At 38.2% G+C, this 24,173-nt stretch overlaps 2 protein-coding genes across 2 annotated transcripts; one reads left to right on the forward strand and one right to left on the reverse strand.

Annotated features, from left to right (window-relative positions):
• Positions 1 to 15,997: 15,997 nt before the first annotated feature.
• On the forward strand, positions 15,998 to 17,802 carry LOC126757215 (trichohyalin-like). Its single transcript, XM_050470935.1, has one exon. It carries the CDS (start codon positions 16,094 to 16,096, stop codon positions 17,657 to 17,659), a length of 1,566 nt encoding a protein of 521 aa, XP_050326892.1. The 5' UTR covers positions 15,998 to 16,093; the 3' UTR covers positions 17,660 to 17,802.
• Positions 17,803 to 18,133: 331 nt separating this feature from the next.
• LOC126761632 (trichoplein keratin filament-binding protein) lies at positions 18,134 to 19,819 on the reverse strand. Its single transcript, XM_050477965.1, has one exon. It carries the CDS (start codon positions 19,682 to 19,684, stop codon positions 18,134 to 18,136), a length of 1,551 nt encoding a protein of 516 aa, XP_050333922.1. The 5' UTR covers positions 19,685 to 19,819.
• Between the last annotated feature and the right edge of the window lie 4,354 nt (positions 19,820 to 24,173).

The following is a 24,173-nucleotide window of genomic DNA, read 5'->3' on the forward strand; positions in this document are numbered from 1 at the left end:
ACGCATTCACACGTCAGCGGGTTAAGTATGTGTGGCAGGTTAAGTTCAGCTGCGGCATGGAATCCATACAAAAAAGGATAAGCTGCAGAGACGACCAGAAGAGTGCTGGCCAAAAACACATATCCACAGTAATTTGCTTGTGGTTGTTGTTGTTATTGCCGTTGATGCTGCTGTTGATGTTGCCTGTGTTGTTGATGAGGTCGTTGCAAGTGGCAAATGATAAGTGGCTGCAACACGCAGTGTCATTTCATAACTGCAGTTGATAGCGAAAAGTGTTAAATTAATGCGCTGTTGTCATGTTGCACGTGCGTGTCACAAGCACGCCAAGCTGAGGCAAGAATGCTGCGGAGTTATGCGAGCGCGGTGGCAACCGTGTATTGTGTGTACATATGACGTGTGTGGCTGAGAAACGTATTTTAATCGACACTGCAACTGCAGATTTTTATGTTAGACGCAGAGGTGGCTTTTAACAAATTTTTGATTTTTCTTAATTCTTCCTATTATTAATATTTTCTAAATAAAATATGTAATTTTCGACGCGCGATCGCCCCACTAATACAGAAGAAGCTATCTTTCCACGAATAGCTGAAGTCTATATTTCAGCTGGACTCTTGTCTTTTTTTTTTGGCCGACTGTGGAAGAGAACGTGTCCGCGTATTTTAGAAAGATCGAAAGGGAATAAGTGACAGTGACCTGCGATGAGTTAGTCAAGCAACTCATAAGTGTTATTCCACGTGAAATATTTTGAATGAGAAAAAGGCCAGAGTGGGTGCCGCGTTTGCTTACTGTATATAACAAGCGCTATCGTGAGACCCAACCGGAATGAATTCCCACATTGTTTCGTGACCGTTGACCAAACATTGATTCAGTGATGCGCACTTCTCTCAAAGAATATGCTTCAAAAAAGATGGAAAATGTTCTATTAACCGGAAAGGTGTAGCCTACCATTTTTTAGGGCCCACAGAATATGATCTAAATAAACTTGATCTACTTAACATCACAGGCTCCAAAAGGCTGCCAAATTGCTGAAAAAACGATCGATTTGCCGAAAAAATTGCCTTCTCTCACTTTGCTAATGCTCCACTAAATGAAAATAAATTGCTGCCCCATCTAACATTATACCCTGCTTTGATTCCATTCGACATCTTTTATTTCTAAACTGGCAAAAGTCACTCGCCGGAAAAAAACTGAGTCGAAAGAGAAGCTAGTCGTCTGCTTTGGATAACTCTTGATTTTCAGACGGCAGACCATCACTGGGTTGAGTGTAAAAATTGCAATTATGTTCAGAAATATTTCGCCACTTGTCTCAACATTTTTGTTTTTCTTTAGAGGACGAAGCACTTACTAAGCACTTACACTCGGACCGTCTTTGAATATTCTTGCATGAGATCGTGAAATATTCGCCTTGTATGAGACCTCTTGTCTATTTTCTGTTTTCTGATATGAACTTTTATTTGGTTAAGTAGATTTGTGATGCTCTCCGAATTCCTTCCGACCGGCCATAACTGTCACCAAGGCATACTAATTAAGTGTTATGCGTCGTTTGCCTGAAGATACTCGGCCGTCGCATACAGCATTGATTCTTCGTGAATTTTCCGTCAACTCTTTAATCAATACCATGCTGCCATCACAGTATTCGCCTGACTTAGCTCCGTGTGACTTCTGGCTATTCAGCAACCTTCAGCAATTGACCGTAACCACTATTTCGAGGATTGGAAAAAACAAAGGCACAAGTGTGTTCAGGCAAAATGGGACTACTTTTTGGGGCACGACATAGATTTTGAAGAAAAAATTTAATTTAGTATATTTTTTATTTATGAACAAAGTCTTATTATTTTAACTCATTGTAGTATCCCTTTCTGAAAATTTTTCACATGTGCTCTTCTTCGCAAGAAGCTGATCATTTGCCGATGAAAACCAAGTTTTTGTAAGGAAATTTTCTTTATTTTACATTGGCATAACGTATTACCTAAGACAGCGTTAATATTTTCAAACATTTTGTACAAGTCGGGCTACTATAGCATATCAATGGCATAAAACTACCCAATTGAAACCAATATGAAAATATTTCATACTTGTATGTTATAATAAAAGTAGCTGTGCAGGGTATTATAGCTTCGGTGCAGTCGAATTTACAGTTTCTGTTGTTTTTATGAACTTTCCAAGTCAAAGAAAAATATGTATTGTATTTTCCTAGTATTAGCTTATGAAGTATTACTGCAAACTATTAAACTGACCTGGGCTAATTGACACAAAAATATTAACAAAATAATTGAGTGGAATATAATAGCGGAAATAACACAAATATGTGTATATGATATATGTATGTATGTATGTAAATAATTTTGTCGAGAAATCTCTTCGTTCGAAATCAACAAAAATATGAAAATAAGGAAAACTGTGTAGAAAATGCAAACAAATTCGACATTTATTCACACTTTCCACGTCATTGCTGAGAGCAGTGAACGCTTTGAATTTCTGCGCACATTTGTTTTTGCAGCAGACTTGCACTTGCCGCATGAAGGTCGGTATTTTTAGCGGCATTAATTGGAGCGCTAGCATTTGTGGCAATGAACGTGAAAAATTGCCGCACAAAACGCAGCGAGTATGTCAAGTGTACGACAAAAATTTCCTTACAAACACATTCCAATATAGATGTATATATACTCGTATCTACACATAGTCTATAATAATGTATATACTCGTAGAAGTGGTGGGCGGGCACATCCAATTACAAACAGTGTACTTGTAGTCATCAGTATGTATGGACGAGTGTGTGAGCTTGTTAGTGGCAAATCTAATGTGGCAAATGGGCGCGAAAATTGAAAATTGTTGCTGCTTGTAGATTGTGGCAAATTGCCAACTGATTTTGCGGTTTCCGATGTAAATATATATAAATAATATGCATGTACAATGTTTAGTTATTCTTTATATCGTCACTTAAAATGCAAAATAACGTATCATCAAAACATTCTACATTAATGTCAGATATAACCAATATATAACCAACATATAACCAACTTATAACCAACATATAACCATTATATAACCAATATATAACCATTTTATAACCAACATATAACCATTTTATAACCAAAACACACATTTTGTTTCAATATGAGTGATTTTTATTATATCGTTCTTCCTTCACTTGTAAACTTATGAAAAGTGATGTTACGTTATTTTTCATTTTAAGTGACGATATGTAAGTGATGACGTAAAATTTTTCGCTTGGGGCTGGCTTTTGATGATTTGGTCTGCAAGCTTTTAAATGCATTAAGAACGCATATTTTGCACACGTTTGCTGCCTTTGCTGCATAAGGAACAACATTTATTTAAAAACTCACATAAATATTGGCTCCTAATTAGGCGTAAATAATTTTATGGCGAAATGGAAGAATAGTATTAAATTAAGTGGAGGAGACATTAAAATTAGTTTTTTATCTCATACTAAATGAGGCCCTATGTTTCACCTAGGAACTACGGGAAAATATACATATATATAAATTTTTATATTTACTATAGTCAATTGCTGAACTGATTATGACAATCTTCTGACTTTCTTATACCATTTTTGTAGAACAATATTTTCTTTTTGGCTACCAAATAGGCTTAAATTTCGGTAATTACCTCTTCGAAGTCGCTAAAAATTTATCCTTTGAGTACACTCATCATATTTAAGGACACAAACAGATCGTTAGAGGCTATATCAGTAGAATGTGGTAGATCAGTAAGCAATTTAGACCACAATTCATAAAATTTTCTTATTATCGTTTCCATTGAGTGGTGACACGATGTTTTATCTCGAGTAAAATCCACTTTCATCTTCCAATGAGCCTTTTTCTCTTGATTTTTGTCTTAAAAGACAGCTTGAGAAAACTATGTCATATGAAACTCTATATATAGACGACATTATTTGCAAGCCAACCATGCGTACCGCCACGCTTTGGATTCGTCTCACCGGGAAGACCTTCGGTTGAACACCGAAATAATAGACACACTTTCTTTCATTGTCAGGAAAAATCAGAGAAAGTGTGATCACACCTTGGTACAGCTCCAATATTTCTATTTGATCCCTTTAGAGTGTCAGCTATTACTCATGTGATAATGGAAGCCGATCTCTAAATGAGAAGAATATTCATAGAGAATTTCTTAGTTCAATAAAATTAGTGAAATATTTTTGATTTTGGGAATAAGCTTCTTTCTTCTACATAATGCCACAATTTATTTCTGCAGGTGACCTTGCGAACATCTATACCAACATTGCAAGATAAATATGTTTTTTATGCAAACTTAAGGTGCTCAGCATAGAATAGAGGAAAGTTGAATAAAAGGCCTCAAAGGCGCGTATCATGTGTAAAAATATGAGATATCTTAAACTTTCGTCACTTCAACTTTTGCAAAAATTTTTCCAAATCCACTGAGACTTCTTTCACATGCGTTCTTTCAGGAAACAGAGTCATTGTTGAATGTAAATTTTCTAAAACTAAATAATATAAAGCTAAAACCGCTTGTTGTCAACTCTTAAATATTTTGATTGAATGGCCATGTTGCACCTAATAATTCATGCCACAAAAAATTTCAATGCTGACAAATAAATAAGAAGTGTTGCAAGTATCAAGAATATAATATGTACGCTAACTAACTAACTCCTTAGGCATATATACATACAAGTATATACAAGTCCTAACAACATTAATGCGGAAGAAGATTGGGTTAGTAATAATCGTGCAACATGTGCCACTGCAGCGCTGAATTCATACATGTGTATATATACATAAGTCTGTGGAAGGTTATCCACCTGCGCATGTCCAAGGAAACTTAATTATAAATGAGCGTGTGGTGCGACTAAGAAACCGTTGCGCAGTTGGCCTTGTCTTCACGCTCGCCGCACAGCAGCCCCCGCTTAGTGGATGTGAAAAATTGCGAAATAATATTTAACGAGCAGCAAAAAGGGAAACCTGCAAGGCCAACAGGTGCTGCAAATGCCACACAGCAGCTAACGGTATTGCAAAATGAACATTTTTAGAAGACGTAATGTTTGAGTGACGGGTGCAGGCAAAGATTGCGGAGGAGTGGATATGTGCAAAATTAAAAGTGTTTTAACGGTTTGCCTCCAATAGGACTTACAATTTTTTTCTAAAATTTTAGAAACATTTTTCTTTTGATGAACAATGAAATTAAGTAGTCGACGATTTGAGTATAACAATGTCGTTCTCCGGCAAGGGAGCGCCAAACGCACAAAAATCTCATTGAAAATAGATAAAATCGAGCATATACTGGAGATTACAGTTTGTTTCTAGAATAATATAACATATTGAGCGCAATTTGGTTGGTCTTTCTTTTGCTACTCGCTTACTGTAACAACCCAGTTGAGTGGCACATGCTAATACATAACTTGAGTTTGATCTTCAGTTCCATGACTACTCACTATATAATAAGAGCGAAAAATACTCATCACTCAGAAATACAAAAATAAATAATGATATTCAATATCCAAGTCATTTGTCTCAAGTCAACACCGATTTAATTATGCTAATTTTAGCTGCAACAAATTAGCAACAACATGTAAAAATAATATGCTTATAATATGTAGAGATTTTTCTCTGTTCACATTTGTCCGCTTATTTACCCCCTTAGCAGAGATAGTTCAAATTTCGCTTCAATTCAGTGATTATTGAGCTCTTAGGTGTGAACTTGCACCTTCATATGAATCTGAGCAAAAAGTTGCCAGTAACTACGTAGGACCCAAAGAATGACGGAATTAAAAAACAGCATGCAGTTCTAATGAATTTTGAATACAGTTGATGTTTTGAGAACCCAAATCGATTAAAATAACATTCAATTTCGCATGTCGTTTCAAAACACTCAGCACTTGTTCGCAGTACTCACTATAATTCCATAATCTGCATAATTAGTCGTGAAATAGAAACTACCAGAGAGAGACCGGGAGAGAAGAAGAAAACCTTCTAGTTTTTTCCCTGCAGTGCTTTCATCGTCAATGTGTGAATCGAACGAAATATTGCGGCTTTAAATTGAACTCCCAGGTGCCTATATCGCTGACATAACTGATAAGAACATTCTATCAACGATTGTCCTGTCATAAGTCAGGAGACTGCTAGAGCTGCCGAGTCTTCTTAAGAAAGCTCGGTATTTAGCAACCAACAGCTTTACGAGCTTTGTGTTGAAACCTTTAGCTTTCACTCATCAAATAATGAAATTTTTTTCGTCTTCAATTTCCAGCCATTAAAAAATGCTTCGTCTGTCTTGCATTATTTATAAGTGAAAGCTAAAAGTCTCAGCACAAAGCTTGTAAAGCTGTTGCATGCGAAATTCCGAGCTGTTTTACGAATTCTCGACAATTTTAGCAGTTTTCTGATTTGTGACAGTCAATAAAAATTCTACATACTCCGTATATATTGTATTACAGCATAAAAGACATTATAAAAAAATCGCAAATATCTTTTTATTATTATTATTTTACTAATTATAACTAATATGCGATAGTAATGTCACAACGGACAATTCTGATAAGATGCTACAAACAATTATTCCATGTTATGCAATTGGAAGTGTATTGGCGATTAATCAGTACAGTCAATGATTAATCGTTCTTAAGTTAATCTACTTTCGTTTATGACATCTCAAATACACAGCCATTCATACTTAGATTTATGCTTCAATTTATTGGTAGACACTGATATGAATGCTGTCGTTTACATAGCATAGATGCATAGAGAGACGACTACCCTGTAGGAAATCAGGCGATTTTGATGTTATGAATGCATTTTTTTCGTTTTGATAAGTTTCTGTGAAACAGTTTTGCAATTTTGTTAATAAATTATATATATTATATCCGTGTTCGCATGGAAAAGTAGCTGAAATAATGTTGAGAGCCAAAATTGATATGTTAATGTATTGATAAGCATTTTGCTAAAGTAATGAAAAAAAAGTTCGTTTTAAAAACTTTTGTATAAAAATTAAATGTTTATTCACTAAAAGTGTTGCTTCCTTTTGATTTGGAAATTTTTGAACCAAAATGAGGATTTTTTTCCGATTTTAGAACAATAAATGGAGAAAAAATAAGCATTTAAAAAAATACGGTATTTTTGGGACATAAGAAGGTAAAATTATGGCAAATTTCGTGCAAAAAAAATCTGTTTTGCTCAAAATAAAAATAAAAACAGAAAAACTGGGTATTTTAATTTTTCACCATAATTTTGAGGTTATGCGAAAGAGGTCTGTTCACAAAAGTTATAGATCTATTTATTACCTACAACATTGCCATATAACATTTTTCTATAGGACTCGCAGTTTTGCCAGAAATCGAGATAAACCATTCTTAATCCTGAAAAATTCAACTACGGACCTTCCCATTATTTCCTCGAACTCCGATCACCCGCAAATTTATTTTTCCAGTAATTTTTGCTATTTTATCATTATTTTCCGATAGGTTTTAATCCACTATGAATTTCTTTCTTTTTTTATTATTTTCTGAGATCTGCAATGGTCTATGAAAAAATTTGACAATTTCTTACTTTTATAATAATAAATTCTTTTTATATCAATACCTAGGCTTTCACAGTGTGAGAAATATACACATATAATATTTATTTGTAAAGATAATATGTAATTCGACAACCATTATTGAAAAAAACCTTTCATCTGAAGCCACACTCACCACTTCGCCGCTTTTCCTACAGGGTTAGTGTCCGACAACTATTCATCTACAGTTATCGCACTGCCAGCTTCTTTGCTTTTATTTTCATTATTGCGCAAAGTTTGAATTTACCGGCAGTCATTGTGATAAGCCGCGGCACATTAGTCTTCACCATTTGCCATTCGTAATCATAGAAAGCATTAATCGCCTTCACCACAAAGGCAGGGGGCCTACTAATCGCGACAAGCGCCATGAGGGGCACAACATTCGCGGGTATTTAACACGAGCAACGCTCATAAAATTCAAAGCTTGTGTGGCGATAAAAGCTAATTATAAATTGTAGTTCATATACTTATCTGACAGGTCTTTTATATGCATTTCCTCCGTGCTACTGTTTCGAGTTTCTATAGCCACTTGGGAGAATGATTATGATTTGATTTGAACTGCAATCAGTGTTTTATTTACAAAGGATGTGAGAAATTTTTACTAATTATACATACTATGGTAAGTACTCGTTTTATAAACATGTTTATATCTGGAACGTCATTCTCTTGATAAGGGTTCTCTATATGTAAGCAAATTTTATAATTCAATGGCGCGATAATAGTAATTTTCCATGCTGGCTGATAAGACCTACAAATATCTGGCCAGACTTAAATTTGCTTGCTGAAATATTATCAATGAACTCATTGAAGCAAAAATTGGAAATACCACGAAAGAACCAATGCAACGAAGTCTAAATTTGTCAATAAAAGTCTTAGGCTAGAATGACAGAAATAGAGATTAGATTACGAGTCTGTTGATATTTGGGCTTGACAGAAATAAATAATATATGATGTCATCAACGAAAGAAGGGATAGACAGGCGTGGCGTATCGAAATCGCATATTTTTCACTCCACGATTTAACGGCGCCTTATTTTAAACATTAACTCTACCAGATATTAAGATCCATTTGTCGTACACCCTCCAAAACTTATTCAAAGAAAATTCGATGAAATATGACCACGAAAAGAATACTAATAATACTGTAATCCATTTATCTCTAAAAGTCAGACCCAAATACTCAATATTGAGTCTCTATTCCACCACTAAGACTTTTCCAAAATTCACTGATTTATCTGCGGCCATAATAGATGCCTCAGGACATAGTTTTCCTCATGCCTTGGTATGTTCAATTCCGCATCTTTTACAAGATTTTTAAGCTATTATCTACAATTCGGACAGAAGCTCATTCCTCGAAATGAGATGCGGTAGTAATCTTAATCCTTTATAGTACGTAATACTAAATAGAGGCATTTATCGATTTAGGATGTTTATCGGTTACAACAAAATATAGAAAAGCATCCTCTGAAACCCTTTCCCTTGGGTTCATGCATTTTTTGCAGGTCACTAAAGCCTGTTATCTGTCTTTAGTGGCCTGACCTTTCATTAAAACTTCGCTACCGTTCCTGCGACTTGTCAGATTTGTATCCAGAAAGTTAAACTGAGATTCAGTCTTACGCCCGGGTAGTTTACTCCTTTGTTCTCCCTCTGCTTTCCTAGGCGGGTACTGCGTCGAACACTCTCAGAGCTTGAGTGTTTTACTTAGAGAGTTACATATATGTATGCTTATTTGTTAGCAGTAGTGAGCCTGTATAATGAGATGTAGAGATTTTTCTGGGTAAGCAGTAACAGTCGAAGTACTATACTTAATTTCTAATCTTGCGCACTCGCTGCGCACCCTGGAAACCTTGGGAAAACTGCAGCGGAACCACGCCGATGTTCGGTGTAAAGAATCGTTAAAGTCTAATTACAGCGTCTGTTCACCAAAGGTGCGCTTGTGAGCGGCCGTCGGTCTTGAAGAAAGCGCCTACCCAACATGGATACCTCGCCCATGGGACTTCAGTCGAAAGACCCCACGTTTATTGACTTCCAAATGTTCAGCTGCCAGCGTAACTATTGATTTTCGGAAAGGCTGGTAAGACAAGGACGGATTGTCGTATCGGGCTGAGGAAAGGCGGACTACATACCTCGCAATGTTGCGATCAACCCCAACACGAGCAGAGTGGAACAGATATCGAAAGTTGTAGAGGGAAGCGATACGCAGGCCAAAAAAGAAAGAGACGGAAATGCGTGAGTATGAGGAGCTTGACAAGTTAGGGCTGCACTCAATATATGACGATAATACTTATATAATATATACTTACATGAGCATGAAGAGGTTCGAATAGCAATTACCCGCCGGTCGAACAATAAAGCGGAAGGGATCGGTTGATTGCCGGACAAGCTATTCAAATAAACTGACAAGGTACATGCATCAGCTCCTTTGCAATATATGGTTGGATTAAAGCATGCAAAACACGGTTACCCCACAATTTGCGCCAATTACCGTGGATAAGCCTTCTTAATGCCGCATATACGTGCCAAATCTCTGTAAAGATCCGTAAAAAGAAGATCGACACGCACCACCTATTCGTCAATTTTATAGCCGCGTTCGAAAGCATCTGTTTCTGTGCCGTTAATTCTGAATTTGGCATCACCGCAAAATAAGAATTGGGAAAGACCTCTCCCAGTCGTTCAATACCAAATGACCACATCAATATATTGCTGAAAAGAGTAATCCGATCCGGCAGATCTAAATAGAGAAGGTACAATCTTCTAAGCGAATTTACAGCTGCTGGCGTACACCGATGATATTTATATACCGAAGCTTCACTCTCCTATCTCTCAAATGTATACAAATAATTCTAATTGCAAAGAATCATCCACAGGTATGAACCTGCAACAACAAACTTTCATTTTTCAAGAGAGCTATGCCAATAAAGCCGACAATAAATGGAAATATAAATAGAAACCGTTACTAAATATTGACGCGCAATAGACGCTTCCTGCGATTGGCCCGAGCATCCTGTTTAACTGTTTGTTATTTTCTCATAAATTATGCAATCACCTGATATTGCTGTTACACCTTCGTAGCGAACGCAACGCCCAACGGTAATACCGTAAGCAAAGAAGCTTACGCTTCGACCACGCCACTACTAGAGACACAGCTAGTCGTTGCAACAACAAAGCACCACGAAGCAGTAGCGCGAGTGGCCGATCAATGAGTTAACAAAGCAAATCATTCAAGCTCGTTTGTAAAGCGGCTTAAACAGTTATGACGAGGCAGTGGGAGAGGCAGTGCCTTGCGCGCCTTGCTCACAAGCATTTGCACAATCCGCACGCCGGATTTACCAATAAATTCTGACACCGCTGCCACTTGCTGCCACAGTTTGCAAATCGGAGCGGCGGCTGCGTTGCACAGTAAGTTGCCCTTCTGCGCATGCTCTGCGAGAGAGACGTAAGCTACTCCAGTGTGGCCGCACAGCAACACCCATACATATTTTAGTATATATATGGTATACATATATATATAAGTACCTGTAGTGGCATTATGTGCAAAGAAAAATTACGCTCATTAATCAGGAACGCCGGACAACAAGGAAAAGGCGTTGCACAAGTGCCGTTGCAGCAAACCTTCCGTTCGCACTTGCAACGAGACGCTGTTAGACGCAGCTGCCGCGAGCACAGCCTGCTCCACTAATGGTCACTATGTAGTGTACATACTCTGAATATACATATGTATGTATGTATGCGTGGTAACACACGCCACCGCCATGATCGCGTCACTGCAGTCGCCGACGGCAAGGCATTGTGGAGGAAGTCATAACTGCTGGCTGCCAGCAAATTGCATTTTAAAAAGGGCATTAGAAAACGATGCGGAATTTGTCATTTTTTCAGCCAACAACCCGACTAAAACCGACCGGCAGCTTGACCGATCGATCGAGCGCGCGATCAGCAACGCGTCCGAGTGTATGGTGTATTGTCTACGGCGTTAGCGTGTGTAAGCTTATGCAGTGTGAGTGAGCAAGCGATCAAAATGTTGCCATCTAAGCATTCACCGCTTTATGTCTAGCTGCTGCTGGTGCTTGTGACCGCGGGGCACTCCAATTAGGCACAACTAATTCAAATCAATTTGTATGCGAACGTGCTGATCGTGGCTCATCGATGGGCGATTCGAAATTAAAAACGATTACAAAACTATGTTTGTACCCAGAGTTACGAGAGAAATTATGTTTTTAAGTACTGAACACATTAAGATTAGAATAATTTTAATAAAGCTCGTTAATGAGAGGTGTTCAGTAGCATCGGATATAAGCTTCGTCTATTCAAATAAATGTAAGAAATATAACACAAGTAGAAATACATAAGTTAGTGTTCTTTTGGATGCCAGGAGAATTTTTTTATATTATATTTTTGAAAAGGCAATTTCTTCCATAAGTGGTTTGCGTCTCCACTATTGATTACAAATTGGAAGCCCTAATATATATGCATAAGAATATATTAGGAAATGTCCCCCCAGTTGGATCGTAATTGCCGTCTTTCGTTCTAACACTGGACTAATAGATCTCATGTGTGCTTAGCAGGCGCTGATCGACGACCCGTTTTTGTGAGACTATAAGATTTCTTAACATTTGTTGAGTAGATCGCAGTAGATTTTCTGAACTACTCCTTAGCAAAGTTTAACTTGCCGCGATAGTAAGAGTTCTTACTGGACATTTTCCAATAGGCATTCATGCGGTGTGCTTCAAAATCTTGAGGGACGCAAGTTGTCAATGTTGTATGGAGTAGGGTGAGCTGGAAACATTCAGACACTTTCTTCTCCATTGTCCTGCCTTTGCAAATTTTAAGATGAAACATCTCGGCAGTCTTATCATCGGTGAACCAAGAGTCCTAGTCGAAACTGACATTAACGCCTCAACAAATTGGTGATATGCCCAAAGTGCTTTGGAAGGGTTTTATGATCTTCATATAGCAGTTTTAGGTACCACAACGGGCCGAAGTTCTAAGCTGTCTAAGTGGAATCTCTGTTAAGATCCACCTCGTAACCTAAAATCTTCATATTTTCGAGAAATCGAAATATTTTGAAACCGAAATCCAAATCCGAAATCCAAACGAATTTTTTAACTTTTAATGAGGGATTTTCTTGAATATTTTAAGTTGCTGATGCAATATGTATGCCAAATTAATTTGAAATCGATCAGATAATGGAATAAATCCCAATTTTATAGAATACTGTTAGGGGTAGTGATTCATGTTCAATGCTTATACTTTACTCATAGGTGTGGCTGTGGTAAAATTGTTCTATTTTTAAGGTTTATTGTCGAAAATTAAAGATTTAAGAACTTTGTTAGACCAAAGCATAAGGAAGATAATAAAGAAGGCAATTCTTTATTAAAATATGTAAATGAAAACTTTGTATTAGATAATATTTACTGTTATATTAAACTCAAGACGCGATAACTCACACGCTTCAACCACAGAAATATACTTTTTATTAATAATAGTCCATATATGGTACATTTTCACCCAAAATTAATACAAGAGAAAACGTTGTGTGCAGCAAGTCTTAGAAATACAACCAACCAAGTCTTCACCATTTATGCTGCCGGACATTCAACTAAAATATGCAGCCTCTGCATGTAAGCCCTTTTAAGTATGTAAAAGAGGTGTGTTGCAACGCCACAATTACCGTTATCTGCAACAACTAAATACCGTTATAACCATTAAATATAAGCTGCCAGCCAATACAATAGCATTTGCATAATTCGCGCGGACAGTTAACCACGAGCCACCTACTACCCACCATAGTTCCACCTTAATCAACACCCACAATGATGGAAATAAGCGCAATAAAAATGTTGTTGCAGCAGCAGAGACCTGCAACTGCAGTCGACAGCACAAAGGTACTCGTATGATAATTTCAATGGGCACTGCGCTTGATTGGCGTGCTCGTTGCTGCGATGACTGACGTACTGGCCAAGGGAGTGACATTGTCTGGCTGACAGCTCGTCCTTCCCTAGTTGAGTAAATAAATTGATGCTCGAAATGCTGACATATGGTTGCGTCTTGCGGTTAGTTGGCGTTAGCTTAGACTTGCCAATTTCAGATACCAAATTTTCCATTTTATGGCTCTGACACTTCCGCGATGTATGAAAATGCCGAATGCTGTCGCCGCATTCTCCTATCTGATTAGAGTCCGCATGAAGTGAGAGTGTGGTTGTGGCTATAAAGAATGGCAGAGCCACCTACGAGTGGTTTTAGGTGAGGTAATTGTTTGTATTTAATTTATTAAATTACATTTTAATGAGTTTTTTATTATTATATTACAAGCTTTGCATTTTTTAACGTTATTATCGGGACTAATATATTGGATGAGTAGTATTAAGATATATGAATTGAAAGGTAATCAAGCTGCCATAAAGACAATATATAAGACAGACAGTAATGCCACTACTCCACATGGTTTTTTCTATTATGCTCGAATTTATCAGCCCATTTTACTATATGTCCAAAAAATAAGCCAAAAATTGATGATTACAGAATTTTACAGCATTAAAGTATCGAGAAAGTAAATTTCGTGAACGCGACCTTCTGATGCGATATCGGCTCTCCTTTATATATTTCGTTTGAAATGTTGTTATTTGTATGTATGTATATATGTATATGTGGTATGTTTGTATATATCTTATTCCCGCGTATTGACCAAAGTGCATGTGTCTCGTTAGTGAAATCATTTCGCTGACTTTGACATTGAATTTCACTTTGACTTTGACTTCGACTTTGACATTTTGTCAGTTGCTTTGATGTCATACAAATTGGTAAGTATTTTTCGTTATTGCGCAATGAAGCTTACAATACATCCATATGCTCATATATTCTTTGTTACATACCATCATGTAAAAGAGAGCATAAAGTGAAACTGTTCAGCTACGAATTCGACAGGATCTTCAAAAGTCACTCAATCACTTACATAATTTAATTGAAACTCGAAAGATATACACACATTTATTCAGATCAGCTTTCAAATAAATTCGGAGTTAACTTTCAAACTAATTATAATGAAACTAATCCGAAAAATACTATTTTTTAACTAGTATTGCCAATTTCAGAATACTGGTTTTTAACTAGTATTTTGAAGCCAAAATAACTAGTCCGAAAAAGAGAAAAATTCAATCAACTTTAAAATTAAGTATATATTCGTATGAGTTATAGCATTCTTATTCCATAGTTTCAGAAAATTTCGTATCAACGCCAATAACTTTTATATAGCTTTACTTTTTAGGCTTCATTCTATTATTACTATATTGATTTTCGTCTTAATACGCATCTTGTTAATAGATTACACGCACCCATATTAGCATTAAAATTAATAATCAATCTGGCAGAATTTTGCCGCTACAACAACAACAACAACAACCGATAAAAATCCAATCTTTGTATGGTAAACTTTTTTCCCTGGAATCTTGTGTATTTATGAAGGGTATATATACAGCTTTCTTCCAGCTTTGATGAAAAAAAAACATTGTGTCCAATCAAGCCATGCGTATAACCTTTAACCAGCACACTAATAGCATATTTTTCCATTTGGAACAAGCTTGAGGAAATACACTGCGTAGTAGCTGATAATTTCCAACAGGTGAGACATATTAAAGAACTCAGCTTGCTTGTTTTGAAAAATACAGACCAGTAGGGCTAGTCCAACATACTAGTTGATATACTACCATGAACAAATAATAGTAAGACTTTGTCCATAACTTTAAAATCATAACATACACAAATAGTATTCCTTGCTGGCAGATTGGCCGGTCGGAAGAAATTCGGAGTGCACCGTACTTCGATAATCGAAGAAACCTGCTCGGCTGTCGGCCTGTCGGCTCACCTCTGTCACGATATTCGTTTGATTGATCGGGTGTTTCCGGGTCGTAAGCATAGATCCAAGGGTCATCGCTGGTAGTAAAATGTTTCACGACATCCGAGTAGTCATTCTTTCATAGACGTTAACGCACGCTTCTTTCATAAAAAACTAATTAAAATGAAACTGACGTTTGGAACGAAAAGACTTTCTCTCTTATTTGTTTTTGGTTGATGTTGATAAAAATAATTTGTTGGAATGATTTTCGGAACAAGCAATTATCAATCAAGTTCTTTATGTTTGGGCACATGCTTTAATGGAACTTTTGTTGAATAATTCAAATTGTTGAAAGTGATTATTTTGACGTGTCAGATGTCATGACAGTCTACGAAATAGAAAAACTAAAATCTTAAAACTTTTTTTTTATTTGTCTCCGAAAGCTTCCGAAAAATGGTCAGATAAACTCTACACGGGGACCATTCTTTCATTGCATATACATTGTATTATTAGCTTATACAACTCTAAAAATTTGTTGAATAAGGCAAGCTGAGCTTCACAAATTCCAAATGTCTATTTGAAAAACAAAAAATTTCATTTTCAGTTCTCACTTCACTCACGATAATACAAATTTTGTAATTTTGTACAATTTTTTTACATTTTTTTAATATTTTTTTTTGGAAAAAACAATTTTATAATCCTCTAAAAATCTAACAAAATAATGTACACTCGCGCAAGAAATCTGTTCCTAGATCCGAGGGTCGAAAACCATTTGGCAGTGTGCGATTTCTTTGAACGCTCAGACAAGAGGAGTCTGTGCACGCAGATTAGGGACCTGGTGGCAACCGCACAAGATGTGGCGCAGAATGAATTGAACCAAAGACGCAAGCGCCTACGTCGGCTGCTAGAGGAAGAAAACAAAATCTACGAAAAAGAGTTCGCAGACAAAGTAAAATCGCGCGTTGATGAAGACATCCGCGTGCGCAAGGAAACTTTATTGCAAATCAAAGAAGAGCGTAAGCATCAAGAGAAAGCGTTTTTGCAGCAAAAAAACATACAACGACAATTGGAGAACTGTTTTGAAGTGCGTGACGCGCTGCGTTTTAAAGAAACTATGCTGACGAAGGAGATACAGTTGGAGCAAATGGTGGAGAAAGAACGCGCTCAGCTGCGGCAGCGCCAACAAGATGATTATTGGCGCAAAGTGGACGAGATTAACGCACAGCGTTATGATCAACGACAGGCAAAGGAGGATCAAATGAAACAGGATATGCGGTGCAAAGTACGTTGCAACTTGGAGCAACAAATTGAAATGCAAAAGATCGAGGCGGAACAGCAACGTGCCACTGAGCGCGAGCAGGCTAAAGCGCTGGCTAAAATTGCGGAAGAGGTGCGCTTGGAAGAATATGATCGTCAACACGCGAGCATATCCGAGAAGATGCTGGCCTATCGCGCAGACCTGCTTGCCACTATTGCTGAAAATAAGGCAAGACATGATGCTGAAGAGTGCGAGCGCATAGAAGAGCATCGTCAGCTGATGCGTGAGATCAAGAAGGAACAACAGGAGCATAGCGCCGCTATGATACAACGTAAGCGCGCTGTATATAATGCAACAATGGAGTACCTCCAATACGTGCGTCGTATGCGCCAGCTGGAGGAGGATACACAAAATATGCGCAATGCAAATATTGACGCTTTGCGACATGTGGATATCTGCACCAAAAGTAATATAAAGAGAGAGTTACAACGCAAGGCAGAGATAGCGGCGCTTTGTTATGCCGAGCTGCGGCGACAAATATGCGAGGAATACGAACGGCGTTTGCTTGATAAGAAAGAACAGCGCGCACCGAAAATCATTGAGAATCACTTTGCGCACCCAGAAAAGACACGCGCCGAGCTCATGGCCGAAAAGCTTAAGTTGCGCAAAGGATTGGATGAGCAACTGCTTGAAAATGCGCGCGTACGCGCAGAAGAAGAGGTCAAGTACAATGCAGAACTGAAGCAGGCCGCTGTTAACCTTGATTTTTGCAAAGAATTGGCGGACAAATATTTGGCCGCGGGTCTTGACTATTTGCCACCGCATGCCAACTGGTTGATTTATCTGTGTCCACAGCGGCAATTCGCTCACAAACAACCACTGCTAGGCGCCGCTGGTGATAGCAAGGATGACGCCAAAGACAGTTGTCGCAAGCCATGCGGTTGTCAAGCGCGCACGGACTTGGATTGCCCGCACAATAATTGGTTGGCCAGTAAGCGTGCGCCAGACGCCGAGCGTAAGCGGTTTTAGCTTGCAACTTGTTAAGCGTAGAGTGTTTGCTTAAAGTTTTTATTTATATTTCAGAAAAGTACAAAATCAAAAAACAACAAAAAATTAAGCGTAAAAATTTTACCAAAAATTTCAAATACAAAAATTAAAAATTATAAATTTCATTGCCAAAAAAAATTATAAAATTTCATGCATTAAAAAAAAATTATTTAATTGTAACAAAATGTATTGAGCGTTAATAAATGGAGAGTATTTTTCAAAACTTTGTTTATTAATATTTCCCTCATAAATATTCCTAAGGTGTTCGAAAACAATTAGTCGGTTTCAGGCTTCCTTCTTTGCAAATCAAATAAAATATTTTTTTGTTTTTATAAAATTATAAAATATATTTTATGCATTTCGTATGTTTTTATACAAATTCTATGCACAATTTTTTAGTTTTTCATAATTTTCTAAAAAAAAAGATATTACAAAAAACCTGAAAATGTTTCGCGCTCAACAAGACTCAAGCTCCAATCGTCGCTTCGCATCAGCGTTCGCGCCACGCTTATGCGCCGACCAATTTTGGTGTGTGCACTCCAATCCCGTGCGCGCCCCACAACCGCATGGCTTTAAGCAAGCATCATCCATGTCTTCTTCGCGTTCACCAGCGGCAGCTGGCGCGTTTCGCTTTGCGACGATTTGCTTCTGTGGACAAGCATAAATCAGCCAATTAGCATGTGGCGGCAAGTAGTCAATGCCAGCGCTCAAATATTTCTCCGCAAGTTCGGTACAGAATTCGGGATCATTAATAGCTAACTTAAGATCCGCATTGTACTTGGCCTCCTCCTCGGCATGTACGCGCGCATTTTCAATCAGCTGTTCATCTAAGCCAGCGCGCATCTTGCGCCGTTCGGCCATTATATCAGCGCGTGTTTTCTCGGGACGCGCAAACCGATTTTCGATTATTTTAGGCTCGCGCAGTTCTTGTATGTCACGTAGGCGTCGTTCATATTCCTCGCATATTTGCCGCCGTAACTCAGCATAACAGAGCGCTGCTATTTCCGCCTTGCGTTGTAGTTCTCTCTGTATATTACTCTTCGTACAGATATCCACATGTCGCAAATCGTCGATACGCGCGTCGCGCATATTCTGTGTGTCCTCCTCCAATTTGCGCATTCGTCGCGCGTAATCGAGATACTCCATTGTCGCGTTGTAGACAGCGCGTTTACGTTGCAGCACAGCGGCGCTGTACTCCTGCTGCTCGCGCGCCACATCGCGCATCAATTGACGATGCTCTTCTATGCGCTCACACTCTTCAGCATCGCGTTTCGCCTTATTTTCAGCAATCATGCCCAACAGCTCTTCGCGATAAGCAAGCGTCGTTTTGGGCAGACCCAAACGCAGGCGATCGAAATTTTCCAAGCGTATTTCCTCCATTATTTTATTGAGCTCCATAGCTTCCGCGCGTTTGAGCTCGCGCTCACGCTCCTCATCTTGTTTGTGCATTTCCATTTGCTGCTCCAGAACGCAACGCATGCTCCGCTTGATGTCACACTTTTTCTTAGTTTCGTCTGCCTGTCGTTCATCATAGCGCTGCGTGCGCGCATCACGTACTTTACACCAATAATCGTCCAGTTGTCGTTCGCGCAGTTGTGCGCGTTCTTTTTCGACGATTTGCTCTAACTGCACCTCTTTGGTTTGCAGGGTTTCTTTGCGCCGCAACGCCTCGCGTATTTCATAGCAACTCTCGAACTGTTGTTGTATAGTCTTGCGCTCTAAGAATTCTTTCTCTAACCGCTTGCGTTCTTCCTTTATATTGAACAAAGCGTCTTTGCGGTGCTGTATGTCCTCGTCTATGCGCGACTTGACTTTGTTGGCGAACTCTTCCTCGTAGATTTTGTCCTCATGCTCGAGCATAGTGCGCAGCCGCTCGCGCCTTTGATTCAACTCTCGCTCGGCCACTTCCTGCGCCGTCTTCACAAGCTCACTTATCTGCGTGTATATACTTTTGCGATCTGTGCGCTTCATAAAGAAAAACGTAGCTAACTCCATTTGTGTAAACATTTCTGGGTTCTGTGTGGTGGTGTGCTTTCGCTAATACTTGAATAGATTTTAGTTAGTTACTGTTGTTGTTGTTAAAAATCTTATTAAAATTATGTAAAATTTGCCTATTGATAGGAAAGTATGAATTGAATATGAAAAAATATTTTCTTTCTTTTTTCAGTATTGACAAATATTGAATATTAAATATATCAAATTCAAATGAAAAATATTTTGAGGGAAGTGAAGTATATAATGAACTTGGAACCTAAGTATAAATATGCAGTTATGTAATTTATCCGTCACCTAACGGATAAGTACGTAGGCATGTTGCCACTGAAGCTGACCAGTTGTGGTAGTTGAAGCCACCTATGCTCCAGTTCAGCTAATTAAGGAGTGCTTGCTCTAGGCAAGCTTTTTTGTTTTTGTTTTTTATTTCCGAGCCACGAAAAGAGAATAATAAAATCGACTATAAAAACGCCAATAAAAAATTCCCGTTTTTTTCCGTCCGTACAATTTTTTTGTTGATAAAACTGATTTTTTCAAAAAAATTCCAATTAAAATATTTAGACTAGGTTACGGAATACGAAAGCAGAGAAAGCTTCTCTAATGCTTTTCAAAGAATCAACTTTTGAATTTGCTCCTCATGTAAACAAAGTAGTCATAGACCCCAAAGTGCAAACAAAGGTTATGGACTTTGCTAAAGGAAAACAACAGTTACGGACTTGGAAAAATGTAAACAAAAGGATCATTGACTTCAATATGTAAATAAAGGATTCATTGACCTCGAAAAATATAAACAAACGTACAGTGACCTTATAAGATGTAAACAAAAGTGTCAATAACCCCGAATGTAAACAAAGGTTGTGAACTTGACTAAATGTAAATAAACGAGTAATTTTCGGTACGAAAGTTTCTGGCTCCAAGCACTATGAGAATGACCCTGCAGCTATCGAAAATGCAGAGCTCGCATGCGTATGTATCACCGGTGTCATATGCACGTAACTGTACTAGGGATGATTCTGGACATCACTGCGCTACAAAACCTAGTGGAAATATTAGCAGAGAAAACTATATAAGCCTAGATGAGATCAATGAAAATCAAATAAACAATGCTGTTGGATTGGATGGAAATGCTTAACTGGGTTGCCATGCAAATAACCTCTTTTTAAACAGGAATTGAGGAAATCGGCAGTGGTCACAGTGGACGCAGGTCTCATCTGCATAGATTGGATTACTGCTGCGTGGATCGTTTCTGTAACCACAATGTATATAGATAGATAGGCCAGAGCGCAGACGCCTTGTTTGCAACTTTTCTTCTTATTATTGCCATAGGCACCGCTTACGCGATTATAACCTTGTTTGCTCCACAATCTCAAAAAAAAAAAATAGAAGGAATCAGGCTAACGAGCAAATAAAGATAGAGAGAGAGTGAAGTGAGACCACACATTACAAACTTTATTCCAAGAACTTTAAGTAAGCCTCTTTGATTCAACCGTGTTAAATGATGTGTTCTGATATCAGGAGAGGACGCTATGGTTTACAAGTTGTTGTGCATTCCTCAACATCCAATCTATCTATCGACATTTATCATTTAGCACAGTTTCACTAAGTAATTTATTAGGTAGGAAGTTTGGAAAATCAAATAAGCCTCATTTTTAAATAAACGTTATGTAAGCCTATTAAGTCAACATAAAGTTTGAAAATATAATTGGTTGTGTTAGTATTACTAATTTATGAGAAAGGTACCTCAAACCTATTTTCCTCTGTGATATCATTTCCCGGTAGAAGCTCAACATAAGTATGTATCCGTTATATATCCCATATGTATCCGGTATCTGGTATATATCCCATATGTATCCGGTATATATCCCGTATGTATCTGGTATATATCCCGTATGTATCCGGTATATATCCCGTATGTATCTGGTATATATTCCATATGTATCTGGTATATATCCCGTATGTATCTGGTATATATCCCATATGTATCCGGCATATATCCCGTATGTATCTGGTATATATCCCATATGTATCCGATATATATCCCTTACCTATATTAACCCCCGTAATGATACGGATATCAGAGATGAAAATAGCATATGTTCCCTATGTAAAAGGTTTAAGGTTTTTAGCATACATTCGCCATTATTTTTCAATTCATTAAATAGTATCGCGGTTCACCAAACATTGAAGACGAGCGGAGCTCAAACCCAGTGAGCATAGAGCTGGCGAATCAAAGACACTCAAAAGTTATCACCAACACTAATAAACGTTCACACATACACAAAAAGTAAAATCTAAATCTATAGTGCCATAAAACCTCCTCTAAATCAAAAAACACCAACAAATTTTCTTTGTAGCGTGCAAATATATATTACAACACACACACAAGCATTAATGAAACAAAAATAAAACCGTGAAATGTACCGTTGCAGGTGAAGAAGGTGACTATGTCAGCAATAAGTTGTCAAATGTCAATTTTTACGCGCGAAAAAATTACAGTTTAATAGAAATTAGAGGGAAAAAGTGCGAAAGCAAATGGAAATGGATTCGGTCAACGCAGCAACAAAAATACAACAACTGTTACAACGCCCTTCTAAGGAAACTCACATAAGTGCACTACACAAAAGCAATAAAAATAAGGCATTAACGCCTTCAAGGCAACCTTCGGCACATTTATTGGTCACCCTTATTTGTCCCTCAGCCATGACCGAGTGCTGGGCCATGGAATATTTGCGAAGATCTAAACACGATTGTTAATGGAAATCGCGCTGTGAAATTGCGCTTATTCCATTACACACATGTACACACACAGACACACATTTATACTCAAAGTCACATAAGGCGTATACTCACAATAGGGTTGCCACGCGTAGGTTGCCAGTTCAGCAGCCATGAATGAAGCGGCGACACACACCCACACCTACATTTGTACGAAGGTGCCGCATATATGTTATGTGTGCAACAAGTTCATGTGCGCTCAACCTCTGCGGCCACCTCAGCCACCCACTCTCGTAAGTGTAACGGCATTTACAGCCATAACAAATGCCGCTCCAGTCAATGGCTAATTTAAATAAATTAATGTAATGCAACGGTTGTTGTGCGGAGCGCGAGAAATGTCACTGCAAAATTGCTACGAAATACGAGAAGCATACATATGTATGTGTGTTATGGTGGTTTTGTTGGAGCATAGGCATGCATGTACGTACATAAGAGCAGCTTTAAGCATGCAAAGTCATGAAGCAGTTGGTTTGGCTACAATTATATACTTACATATACATATGTTTAGATATCTTGTGTGAGTAAAGCAGAAGGTAAAGTTTTTGGTGTTGTTGTTATAGAAGCCTGTATACTACAAAGAAAATGGTGAAAAATATTTTAATTTGAAATATTACTCTCATTTTCGGAGTTCGTTTTAAGTATTTCTTCTTATATTGGTAGCACCCCCAATGAAAGATAGAAAACACCCTCGGATGAGAGACCCCACTTTTGATGACGACCACGGCAAATGAAATAAGGACTACGATTTAAGGACATGCACCTGGAATGTCCGGTCCTCTATTTGTGTAGGTGCCGGTGCCCAGCTGGTTGATGTCCTCGTTAAAGTAAAGTCTGAAATCACCGCCGTCCAAGAAATGCGATGGACGGGACAAGGACAAAGACCAGTAGGTTCTTGTGGCATTTACTACAGCGTTCATATAAAAAAGCGCAAATTCGCTGTGGGATTCGTGGTGAGAAAGAGAATCCGTCGTCGAGTCTTGCCTTTCTATGAGAGTTGCCACGATATCAAAACCGTGCTTGGCTACTTTAACGCCAGGGTGGGCAAAGAAAGTATCTTTGGCATAGCGGTCGCTAAATTCAGCCTCTATGATGAAACATTCCCAAATGGTTTGAGGCTGATCGACTTCGCCGTAGTTCGAAATATGGCTATCTGTAGAACTAGATACCAAAATAGGAAAATTCATCTAGCCACCTGGTTGTCGCCGGATCAAAATGCCAATAACCAGATCGATCATATTGTGACAGACGGAAGATACGTCTCCAGCATTTTAGACGTCTGCACGCTCCGAAGTCCTAACATTAACTCGGATTACTATCTTGTTACAGTTAAGATACGTACCTGACTTCGAGCAAAAAATACACGTCAACCAATACAAGGAAGGTTCGACGTCGAGAAGCAGCAATTTCAACAAACAACCGAACTATTTTCTTTGCATTCCTGTACTGAGCGATTCGGTATAAGGGAACTGTGGGACGGCATTTGAAATGAGACCATTGGCTTTCGTAAAACGCAAAAGAACAGCTGGATGAGGAGAGCCGTGTCGGAGAGAAGCGAAAATAGACTGCCTACCTCGCAACGTTACAAGTGACCACAATACATGCGGGTCGGGCTAGATACCAAGAGTTAAAGAGAGAAGCAAGACGCTTTAGCAGACAAAAAAAACAGAGAGCCTGAAATGCGTGAGTACAAAGAACTTGACAATCTGGCCGACAGTAGTAATGCTCGAAA

Source organism: Bactrocera neohumeralis, chromosome 2 (genome assembly GCF_024586455.1).
Source record: "Bactrocera neohumeralis isolate Rockhampton chromosome 2, APGP_CSIRO_Bneo_wtdbg2-racon-allhic-juicebox.fasta_v2, whole genome shotgun sequence".
Classification (NCBI taxonomy): domain Eukaryota; kingdom Metazoa; phylum Arthropoda; class Insecta; order Diptera; family Tephritidae; genus Bactrocera; species Bactrocera neohumeralis.

Excerpts from the sequence above, each read along its gene's own strand:
- LOC126757215 (XM_050470935.1), top strand. The coding sequence starts at position 16,094 with ATGTACACTCGCGCAAGAAATCTGTTCCTAGATCCGAGGGTCGAAAAC.
- LOC126761632 (XM_050477965.1), bottom strand. The coding sequence starts at position 19,684 with ATGTTTACACAAATGGAGTTAGCTACGTTTTTCTTTATGAAGCGCACA.